Source organism: Panthera uncia, chromosome D1 (assembly GCF_023721935.1).
Source record: "Panthera uncia isolate 11264 chromosome D1, Puncia_PCG_1.0, whole genome shotgun sequence".
Lineage (NCBI taxonomy): Eukaryota > Metazoa > Chordata > Mammalia > Carnivora > Felidae > Panthera > Panthera uncia.
Genome location: NC_064808.1, coordinates 16,878,037 through 16,889,383, shown reverse-complemented (window position 1 = coordinate 16,889,383; position 11,347 = coordinate 16,878,037). Strand labels below are relative to the sequence as shown.

Sequence of the window (11,347 nt, the reverse complement as noted above, 5' to 3'; positions counted from 1 at the left end):
CCCCCCCCCCCTCCCCCGTCCTACCCAACACTATCCCAAGACGAGAAACACATCTGGGGCCTGGGCTGCCTTTCTCTACCCCTGTCCCCAGACCGTGAGGGCCACCACTTCTGTGCACATTTGCGGTCTAGAGGGAAGGAGAGCACTGGGAGTGAGGGCTAAAGGGGGGCACACGAGCAGGGGCAGGGAGGGTGTCCTCAGCTCTGAGGGAACCGCGTGTTAGCCTCCTCCAGGGCACTTGGGGTGGGGACCACATTAGAGGAGTGGCCTGCTGAAATATTTCTATTTATTTCCCCTGCTGAGTTTGGAGGGCACCCAGTCCTACCCCGCCAGGTCTCGGGGGCAGCACCCCGGGGAGAGGGCGAGGGTGCGCGAGGGGACTGAACCGGGCAGACTGAAGGGACGAGGAAACGCCACTGCGTTTCTCTCTTCTTCACCTCCAAACCCCATCACGGGGGTTCCACTTCTCTCTGTGTCCACTGTCGGGGCCGGCCTGGGGGTGAGGCTGCTGGCAGCCTCTGGACCCAGGCCAGTTGGGGGAAGGGGACCCCTAGGGGCGTCCGGGAGCCGGGTGGCGGCACGGCAGCCTAGAGTAAGGCCCTAGGAGAGTCTGTGGTGGCCGGGCTTGGGGCTGGGGACCGGGCTCTGGCGACAGGTGGCCTACTGCAGAGGGAGGCTGAAAGGGAGGCACCGGCTCAGAGACCACCACCCCTGCCGGTCCGCCCGCAGCTGGGCTGTGGGAAGGGCAGGCGTGTGGGGTTAGGGGGCAGGGGGCAGCTCCCATGGGTGGGGAGGAATAGGGGCACGGGGTCAAATTCTTGGATTTTTCCAGGCATACACGGAAGCCATGTTCAGCCACATGGGCACTAGAGTGGCCGGGGGTGTAAGGAGGACCGGGGGACAGTGCTCAGCCTGTCTCAAACCAGAGAAGGGCCTCCCGGCAGAAGGGGCGAGAGCCCCATCTCAGCCCAAAACCCCACGACTCAAGCTCTCCAGCGAGTGTCCAGGGGATCAGGAGGCCAAGAGACCCACGAAAAGGAGGCGTTCCTGTGTGGGGCGAGGGCCAGAGGTTCAAGAGGCCCCGTCCCTCCCCAAACCTGAAAGCCCAGATCACAGCATTTGGGGGTGCTCGGGAGGAAAGGAAGGCGGTCAGCCCCGCCTGCCTGGGGGCAGGCCCGGCACAGGGCAGGCTCCTTCCTGCCTTCCAGCAGCCAGAGGGAAACTGAGGCCCCGGGGCCTCCCCGCCACACAGGGGCCCCCGGCCCAGCGAGTGGCTAGACTTTCTTGGGTTTTCGGCCCACTTGGTAATAGTAGTAAACGCTGATGACGACAAAAAGGAGGCGGCTGGCCAAGAGCAGCAGAATCCCCAGGGACGCGAGGCCGGTCTCCGCGAGCGTGGCACTGACCACTGTGGGAGAAAGACCGGGAAGGGACAGACGTCAGCGGAGGGGTGTGCCTCACCCTCAACACGGGGCGACATACGGGCGCCCGGGCGGCTCAGTCAGTTAAGTGGCCAACCCTTGGTTTCGGCTCAGGTCGTGATCTCACTGTTGGTGAGTTCGATCCCCGAACTGGGCTCTGTGCTGCCGCTGCAAAGCCTGCTTGGGATTCTCTCTCTCTCTCTCTCTCTCTCCCCCTCCCACGCTCGCTCTCAGAATAAATACATAAACTTAAAGAAGGAAAAAGATGGCATGCTGAGCTGGGGGGGTCCTGCCAGCTCCTGGCCCTCACGGACATGTCTGTTGTGATGTCCCCGACGTGGCAGGTACTGGGGCAAGGGCGAGCATGCCATCACACCTGCTCTGGGTACACAAGTGAGCGATGGGTTATGGGAGGCGGCAGGTGCACGTACACGGGGGAGGCTGTGGCTCTGTGTGTGTGTGTATGTGTGTGTGTTCAAGAAGGTACAGGTGTGTGTGGGTAGGTGAGCACAGGGGCACAGACACACAGACACGGCCACGTGAGCCCCTCCCCCTCGGATGGATTTCATCACTTCCTGGAAACCAGGCAGCAAGAGCTGGAAAGCCAGGGGCCACGCCACCCTGCCCACTCCTCCCACCCCGTCAGCCTCCCTGTCTCACTGCCCACCTCAAAACTCACCCAAGAACTGGACCCCAAAGTAACAGGCTTCGGTGAGCAGAGTCCATCGGATGATCACTTTCTCAGCCGTGTAGAGAGCATTCCACATGATCAGGGAGATGCCTGGGGCAGGGGGGACAAAGAGCAGGCTGGGGAGGGCGTCTTGAGCCCTAACCCCTTGGGGCAGGGGCCCGTTCCTCCTCCACTGGGCAGACTTGCCAGGAACCCAGACTTCCACATTCCCCACCCCCACTCACACCCCCCAAATCAAGGCCATCCGCCATCCCACCGAACCCCGTAACCCTATAGCTCTCCCACTGCATGGGTGATGTCCTTGAAGCCACCCCGATCTCCTCCAGCCCCTGCCCCTGCCCCCTGGCACTGGTGCAGACCCTTGAAGGCTGAGTACAAGTGCAGTCAGCACAAGGTTGGGGGAAACTGCATGTGCAAAGGCACAGAGGCTTTCTGAAACGGGGGACTGGGCATCGCGAGACGCGGCCGGAGCCCAGGGCCCACGGTGGGATATGAGGGAGGCGGGTCTGGGAAGGTAGGCTGGATCCACCCCACAGACCACGCCAAATGCCAGGTGGAGGGGCTGGGCCTCTATTCTGCAGGTAAAAGGGACCGCGGGATGTTTTAGAGAAGAGGAGGGACGCTACCTGTGCTAGGCTCTAAAGGCTGTTAACTCAGCTTCCGGCCAGGCACGGGGTGGGACAAATTCGGAAACAAAATGGTTCTAAGGAGAGGCCCGAGGGTGGGAGGGGTTTTGCAGACCCGTGTCGATTTGGTCTCCCGCGCTAGGCCGTGAGGTCCTGGAGGGCAGGGCCCGACCCTCATTCACCTCTGTACCTGGATGACCAGGTGGGGAGCTACACACAGTAAGTATTCGGTGTTTGCCCGAGTCCACTGGGTGCATTCCAGCAGTGGCCACGAGATGGCAGCACACACCCAGCAGAGACAGACTCAGCTGAAGGGAGGGACAGCAGGTGCTTAGAGGGGGAGCCCACGCACAAAGAAAGGCTTCCCCGTGCTCCTCTCAGTCCCCGTGGGTCCCCGGCTGCCCATCACGTCCCTCGGAGTCTTCCCTAGCAATACTCACTGAGGAGGGCACCGCCATAGAGGCGGATGGGGGTCTTGCTGGTCACCTGGGCTCCATCAAAGACCGCATCATAGAGCTGGTCAGGGAAGGCGAGGGCCTGTGGACATTGGTGGGAAGTTCATGGGCAAAGTTGGTGGGGGTCGCTGTTGAAACATCCTCTGGACATGTCCCTCCTTCCCCCCAGAAGCAGGGCTGAGATCCCTGGGGCAGTCCACTGTCAGAACCTTGATTGGCCCCGAGCCTTCCGTGCCAGGACAGAAGGCTCTGGGTTTCTAGGGACAAGTCAGGAATGTGGACCACGGGATCTAGGATGTGCCAGAGCAGGCCGGGTACAGGTGGGAATGAGTGTCGGGAGCTGGGACTGGAGGGAGCTAGAGGGCCTTCAGCATGATGACCATGTGGGTAGAGGCAGCGGGGCCCCCAGGGTAGAGGAGGAACCCCCAGCAGAGGTTCAGAGGCAGGACACAGGGAGCCGGACCCGGGACCGGGGGTGCGGGGGGCGGGGGGCTCACCATGATGGCGATGCCGGAGAAGAGCACAGCAGAAGCAAACTGCCAGACCCTGGGGACACGTGGAGAGACGGGTCACAGCCAGGCCCCTTGCTGCTGCGCCCAGGCCCCAGGGGACCCTCCCCTCTCCAGCCAAGATGTCCAGGGATGGCTGGCGTTAGGGGGAGGGAACGAGACGGGATGGAACCACAGGCACGAGGGCACCGGGGCAGAGCTGATGTGGCAGGGTCTGGCACGGCCCTTCCCCATAACCCTGCCCCCGACCCAAACTCACGCTCAAGTGCTCACCTCAGCCCCAGAGGCTCCCGAACAGCAAACTTGATTTCATTGCCCAAGACCTGGCTGATCTGTGGACAAACAGGGGTCAGGGCCATGCCCAGCCCACTCACTCCCCTCCCGGAGCCCCCTGGCGTGTCCGGGCACCCACCGGGGTACTTCTGCTCAGCCAGAAGGTCACCCAGGCTGGGAAGGTCACACTGAAGCCACCCCCCCTCTGCCTCTCTTTGACACCGGGGCTTACACAGGAAGCTGAAAATACGGTGGGCAAGAACAAAAGCTCAGAGGTCCGCTAGACAAGGGCTTGAAGCCTGGCTCTGCCACTTACTGGTAACGGCCTTGGGCAAGTCCTGGCCCTCTCTGGGCCTCAGTTTCCTCCTCTACCAAAGGGATTAATAACCATCCCCCAGCACTTTAGTGAGATTAAATAATGCTTATAAAGCGATCGTTGCAGTAGCTGGCACATAATAAGCACGAAATTCATTCTAGCGATCTGTCTTCGTTTTTGTTACGATTCCCCGGACATCTCCGTTAAGTTCCTAGAGAAAATGAGCTAAGTCCTGGGGCTCCTGCAGCCACAGCTACTCTTCTCCCAGATGGCAGGCCGGACCCGCCTCCCCAAAGGCGTGTGGAGGTGGGCCCCCTGGGTGTGGCCAGCTGAAGGCCCCGCCCCCCCGGCCCACCTTGGAGCGGTGCACCTCCCCGTCGTCGTCCTCCCCGCCCACGCCGAGGATCTTGCGGGTCTTCAGGCGGCTCACGAGGTCCGTCTGGCTGTGCTTCTTCATGAGAGGCGGGGGCTGCTTGGCCGCCATCTCGTCCCGGAGCCGCTGTCTACAGAGGCCGCGGGGAGACACCAGCCTCAGCCACAGGTCCTGCCCGGCCCCCAGACGTCAGGGGCACCCAGTTCGGACCTCGGGGCCTGGCGAGGCCTCCCCGTCAGCGTGGGGCAGCAGGGGGAGCACCAACAAGAAATCTGAGGGCCCAGGCTTGGTAGTCGGCTCCCTAACTAGCCGGCTGCGTGAGGAAAGGGGCAAGTGTCTCCCTTTCCTGGCCTCGGCCTCCTCGTCTATAAAATGGGTGGGGGAGGATGTTCCTAAAGCCCTTCCCGCTGTGTGAGCCTATCGGGCCTAAAGGCACACGGTACACCCCAGGTCACCAGGCCGGACGGAGCCTTTCAGAGCAAGTGCGCCCAGGAAAGGCGTTCGGGCCCAGATGAGACCACATCCGGGAGGTGGGGGCCATCGGGAGTCTGGGTCAGTCTTGCCAGACGAGGGGTGATCTGCCCGAGTCCTGGGGTCCAGGTCCCCCACGGAACTGTGGCCCAGACAACCCCTCCGCCTAGCCAGACTCCCTCCCTGTCTCCCACACGACCTCCTTCAAGCTGCCAGGGCTGAAAGAAGGGGAGCGGGGTGACCCCGGGACCCAGCGGAGCCAGGGGAAGGACGGCCGGGATTGCTGGCGGAAGCCCGTGCCCCTCCCTGCCAGGGTCACCCACTGCCAGCCTCTTCCCCTCCCCGTGTCTGCTCGCCATCCTCCACGACCCCCCCTCCCCCACCAGGTCTTGAGTGCCTACCGTCTACCAGGCGCTGGTCCAGGAGACACAGAAATGACTTGGCCGCCGGTCCTCCCGTTCGATCAGCAACACACCTATGCGAAGGAGATAGAAGTGTAGACCCCGGTGAGGCAAAGGCCTCCGAAGGCTGGCACTGGGCTGGGAACCGCCAGTGTGCAATGGGGGCTGCTTACGCCCATTCTACAGATGAGGAGCTCAAGTTCAGCCAAGTTCAACAGAGACAGGCTGAGTGACTCCAGCACTCTCCCCAGCCCACCGCGTGGCACATTCCAAGCACCTTATTCCAGCCCACAACTACCCTCTGGCAAGGCCGCAAAACTACTCTCACAGATGTCGCCTGCCCCTCTGCTGGGCTTGCTGGACCTCCCTGACCAGGCCTCGGACCTGGGTCCCAGTCTGGCTGCCAACGGAGGGGTGTGTGTGTGGGACCAGCCAAGTCTCCCCCCTCCCGGCCCTGGTCGGGGCAGCCAGAGGCAGAGCCGTCCTCAGCGTCCTAAAATAAAGCACCCGGACAAAGCAACATCAGAACGGAATCCAAGTGTGGGACATGTGGATATCGTGGCTTTCGACTCAGGTAAAGGAGGGAAATGGCAGAGTGTCTCAAGTTTGGAGCTAACCACACAAGTTGGTACCGATGGCCTCCGGTGGGTGAGTGACATTCAAGGCCAAGGGCCCGCCCAACCCCCTGGCCTTACTTACAGCTATGCCGTCCCCTCCCTCCACACTCACCCTGGGGCAGGGGAGGGGCGCGGAGGTGGCCGCCGGTGGCCAGGAAGGCCCTCCGGCGGGGAGGTGGCCAGCCCCGCCCGAGAAAGCAGGGTTTAGCCACACTGCTCCTCAGGGGCCGGGCGCTGTCCCCACACCTCAACGCTGGCCACCACTTCTCGTGACCCCAGAGGCTACAATCAGCCCGGTGTCCCTCCCGCTGCCAGGTGGACCCGCTCGAGACAGCCTGCAAGAGCCGGCCAGCCGCTGCTGGTGGCAGCCGGGGCTCGCCCCCCCCTCACCCGTCCTCGGCCCAGGAAGCACCAGGGGGCCCCGCCCTCACCCCTTCTTTCTCTTCCTTTCTTTCTTCACTTTACATACTGCAGAACTGACATTTTTTGTTTGCAGTTCCATAGATTTTTAGGACGTGTATAGATTCACACACCTACCACGGGGAAGTCAGGACCCCTGCCCGCGCCATGCTCTCCCCTCACCCCTAGCCCCTGGCCACCACGGATCTGTTGTTGGCCATCACCCCGGCTCTGTTCTTCTTTTTCCCAGTGTGTTATAATACGTAGAATCGTAGCGACTAGAACCATTTGAGACCGGCCCCCTTCATTCAGCATAATGAATGAGATGCCTTTGAGGTCCATCCCAGCTGCTGGGCCAGTCAACGGTCTTCTCCTCTTTATGGCAGAGTAATATTCCACGGGATAGACGTGTCGGCTTGGCAAGCCAGCCACTCGCTGAAGGACCGCCGGGCCGTTCGCAGAGTCTGACAATTATGAATGGACCTCAGTCCCGAGGCATAAGGCCGGCCCTTGGGCCAAGCCCACCAGGCCTGGGCTGCATCAGTGACCCCAGCTCAGAGCCACAGCTGCCTTCCTCCGCCCGGTGACCCCTCGCCACCAACGCGTGCACGACGCTCCCCTCCAAGCGGCAGGCCTGAACCTGCGAGGCAGGGGCCGTGGAGCGTGGCGGGGCCAGCCCGCAGAGACTGGGTACAGAAAGGGGGGTCTCCATTTGACATCAGCACCGCTCTTGGGGGGGACAGGCTTTATCCACAGGCACCGCCATCAGGTACCCGGGCTGGTGGGACCCGCTGTGGCCTCCCCCCAGCCCAGCCCCCAGCAAAGAGCTCATCACCAACAAAGGGCCCGAGGGCCTCCCAGGGACAGGGAAATCTCCAGAGAGAAGAATCCCCTGCACCTGCGTCGGCACAGCTAACTCCTCTGAGCACTAAGTTCTGTTCCTTCTTCACCCACAGCACAGGGTCGTGCCTGGGGAGGGCAGGTGGGGGGCTGTGTCACTCCCATACACCCGCCAGCCCCTCCACAGGCCCTACCCCCCAAGGCAAGCCACGTACACGGCCCCCTCAGATCTGCCCTTGAACTTGCTTCCCTTCCCACTCCAGGTGTTTTTCAGCCTGGCCTCACTTTTTTTTTAATGTTGATTTTATTTATTTTGAGACAGAGGAAGAAAAAGAGAGAGAGGCAGAGCGAGAGGGAGAGAGAGAAAATCCCAAGCACGCTCCGTGCGGTCAGCATGGCGCCCGACATGGGGCTCGATCCCACAAACCGTGAGACCATGACCTGAGCCAAAATCAAGAGTCGGAGGCTTAACCGTCCGAGCCACCCGGGCGCCCCCAGCCTGGTCTCATTTTAACCTAAGTGAGGACAGAAGGCACCTTCCTTTGCCGTACCCCCTGCATCGCGTCTGAACCAGATGTGCGTCCGAATCCCGATTCTGCCCTCTTACCTGCTGTAGGGCTTGGGGCAGCTGGCTCACTGCAGCTCTCCCAGCCTCAGTTTCTGCCCCTGGGAAATGGGGGCCATGAGAACACTGGCTCCGTGCAAGCGCTGGACGATAGGGCGAGGGAACTCAGGGGGGGCCTGGGGCAAAGTGCCCTGCCCGCCCACACTCGCACTTCCCTCTCTGCCTTCAGCCATTCAGCCGTGCACAATGGAAAAAGCCTGCCCCATAGGGCGGTTGCTTCCTTCCCAGGGCCAGCTGCCTTCGAAGGGCCCCCGGGGCTTCCCCCAGGTGAGGCCAGCTGCCCGAGGGAGGCTGAGGGAAGGGGCAGCGTGGAGGACAACCAGCCAAGCAAGGAACAGGTGCAGGCACATTGCAGCCTGCAGTCCCCTAGAGCCTGAGTTCAGGACCCTCTACGTTCTGCCCCTGGCTGGCCTCTCTGACCTCAGTTCCCAATAAAGCCTGCAAGTCGCTGTCCTTCTGAACAGTCGTTCCCATTTCTGAACCACTGCCCCCGGGAGGGTCCTCCCTGCGCTCGGTCCCCCCACCCCAACACTCCTGGTTCTTTAAAGCCGCACGACCCCTCCCTCCAGGCAGCTTTCTGGGACACAGCCCCTCCCGACTTCCGTGGGTCTCAGTGTGGGTGGCCCCTGGCCACTCCCAGCCCATAGGCCTAGTCACGTCATGGGCGCCTGGGCTCCCGGAGACCCGGTGATCTGAAGGCAGGGTTGTTATCTCGTCCAAGCATCTTCCCGCTGGGCCTCGGCACTCGGGCAGGCTCTTCATCGGCACAGGACAGTTGGGCTGCGGGAAGCAGGCCTCCCGAACCGCACCCAGAACACCCAAGATCACACTATGTTAGACGTGGCAGGGCCCAAGAGGAGGCTCTGTTCCAAACACACACTGGACAGGGCAGAAAGCTGAGGCCCAGAGACGGCAGGGTCTGCCTCGGGCCACCCAGGAGCTGGTGGCAGAGGAGCACAGGAAAGGGGTTTCACGGTCAGGCAGGGCTGGGTTTGAATTTGACACCTCCTCCTGGCTGGTGGTCTCGGACAAGCGGGCCCAGGGTGCCGAGGACACAGGAGAGTGGGTGCCAATGTCTCGGCGAAGGGCCCGGCCCATGGGGTGCCTGGGAAGCGGTGGGGGTCAGGACAGGCGGGGAGAGCAGGTGGGGAGACCTCACGACGGCTGCCTCCACGAAAGCTGCAGCCACCGCTAGACGGCCAGCGCCGCGGGCTGGGCTTTCTGTAGGTCTGGCTCACGGGGCTTGGGACACACTTCCTGGCATGGGAGGGGCTCAGCAAATATTTACGACCGAGTAGTGAGCTGGGGAAGGGTTTGAGAGCCCCCCCACTGCTGGCCAAGCTCTGACTCCCTGCAGAATACACACACCCCCACGCATCAAGTGCAGGGACGTCTTGAGGCCAGGAAGAACATCCCTAAGAGCTCCCAGTGGCAGTAAGACAGAGAGGTCATGACTACACGGAGGCCGGGAAGGGAGAGGTTTGTCAGGGGTACAAAGTGCCAGGGGAGAATGGGAGGGGGGGTGGGGAATATACTGCACGATTAGACCAACTTCGGCTCAAACCTCAACTCTTTCTCTTACTTGTCTGTGACCTCAGGAAACTTTCCTAACCCCTCTGAGCTTTCATCTCGTCCTTGGTGAAACCACACTGCTACTTCTGAGCTCACAGGGTTGTGAGGAGACGCTGAGCACAGGCAGTCAAGGGGCCTGGCACCTGCTGTGAGCTCCATACAGGACAGCAATTAATGACATTGCTTATGGGGCGGCTGCCAAGGAAGGCCCTGCCCTGGCGGCAGGTCAGATGGGCCTGGGGTGTCACTCCCGTGCTGGTCCTAAAGGACCTCTCCCAACCCCCCTACGGCCTCCCCAAGAAGCCTGCCTGGTTTCCATAGAAACGGCCGGACTGCAGAGCTGTCCCTGGCGTGGAGACTGTGCCCATGAGGGCTGGCTTAGAAACCTGACCGGCAGGGGGAGGGGAGAGGAGAGGAAGGGCGCCTGGGGTCCGGAACACCCACCAGCTGATTCGGGGCAGTTGCTGCTGAGTCTCAGAGCCAAGAACCACTTCCTTTTCGAACAAGACCCTCTGCTAAAGAGACAGTACACCTGTCCCTCCCCCATCTGGTAGGAACTGCCCCGGAGAGCATCCACCCCAGGGCTGGAGGCAGGGGACGAGGACTTCCAGACCAGGAATTCTCTGCAATCCCCATGACAACCCTAGGAGGACGGCTGTATCGTCACCCCCATTCTCCAGACGAGGAAACCAAGTGACTTATTCAAGCTTCTCGGGGTAAGTGGCAGAGTTGAAACTTGAACCGAGGTAACCGCACTTCAAATAGACATCCCGCGAGGAGCTGGGGTGTGTGGGCAGGGCCAGTGGTGATGTCCGGGGAACCTGACCTCCAGGAAGAACTACGCTGTAAGCCATCTTCCTCCTCACATCTCCCTTTGAAAGTCTCTGGCAGGTTGCCAGCATCCGAACTCCTTCCTTCCTTCCTGGGGTCCAGCCTCCCCTGGGTGAAGGCGCTGTGGCTCTGGCGGGACCAGGGCAGGGCCGCAGGGAGGCCCATTGTTCTGTTATCACACGGGTGCAAAATAGCTGGAAACAGGGTCTGGGACAGGGCAGTGCCAGGGGAGGGGGCAGTGAGAGGCGGAGCCTCCAGGCCCTGCTCGGAGAGAAGCGGAGGTGAGGAGGGAGCCCCAGCAAGGAGCCCATTCATCCACCCCATCGTCCCTTCCTGGGGCAGTCCACCAGCCCCTTGGCCAAGATGGGGTCGAAAGACCCCCAACCCAGAGCCCCCAGCCTGGGTCTTCAGGCGGAGTGAATCTCACATCTCAAGGGCGGTACAGGAGAGGCTTGGGGATGAAGGGACCCACGTTCCTTACTAGCCCTATGCCTTTGGGCAGATTAACCTCTCCTGCACTGGAAATGGGGGTCATGGGGCCCGACTTACCAGCTTGTCGGCAAAGTTACAGCAAAACTAAGAAGCCGCAGGACACAAAGGGGGCTTGGCTAATGCCCATTGTCCTACGGACATCATCACAGTGACTGCTAAGGTGCAGGTGCGGTCCTCGTGGGTCTCGGGGCCTTCGGCCTTCGGGCTAAGGCACAAAGCCAAGCCGACTTCCGGGCAGCGCGTCCCTTGAGGGTGTAGTTATTCTAAAGGCTGAGCCGGCCTGAGGCAGTCAGCCTCGCCTGTCAAGTGGCTGGTGAGCCAGTCGAGGGCAGGGCCGTATCATCTCTCTCGCATGTCCCACGTCACCCCTGGGCTCAGCGCGGATGCGAGGGAGCAGGGTGACAGGTAGAACGGGGGGGGGGGGGGGGGGGGGGG

At 61.9% G+C, this 11,347-nt stretch overlaps 1 protein-coding gene across 3 annotated transcripts in view; it reads right to left on the bottom strand.

Annotated features, from left to right (window-relative positions):
- Positions 1–269: 269 nt before the first annotated feature.
- The window catches only part of TP53I11 (tumor protein p53 inducible protein 11), a 15,566-nt gene continuing 4,488 nt past the window's right edge, over positions 270–11,347 (bottom strand). For all 3 annotated transcript variants that reach the window (XM_049617668.1, XM_049617686.1, XM_049617677.1), the window contains 7 exons: positions 5,537–5,610; positions 4,647–4,794; positions 3,976–4,034; positions 3,691–3,739; positions 3,179–3,275; positions 2,101–2,202; positions 270–1,408 (listed from right to left, as the gene is read on the bottom strand). In XM_049617668.1, the coding sequence (XP_049473625.1) occupies positions 1,275–1,408; positions 2,101–2,202; positions 3,179–3,275; positions 3,691–3,739; positions 3,976–4,034; positions 4,647–4,775 (570 nt within the window). In that variant the 5' untranslated portion in view covers positions 4,776–4,794; positions 5,537–5,610 and the 3' untranslated portion in view covers positions 270–1,274. The remainder of the gene's footprint in view (positions 1,409–2,100; positions 2,203–3,178; positions 3,276–3,690; positions 3,740–3,975; positions 4,035–4,646; positions 4,795–5,536; positions 5,611–11,347) is intronic.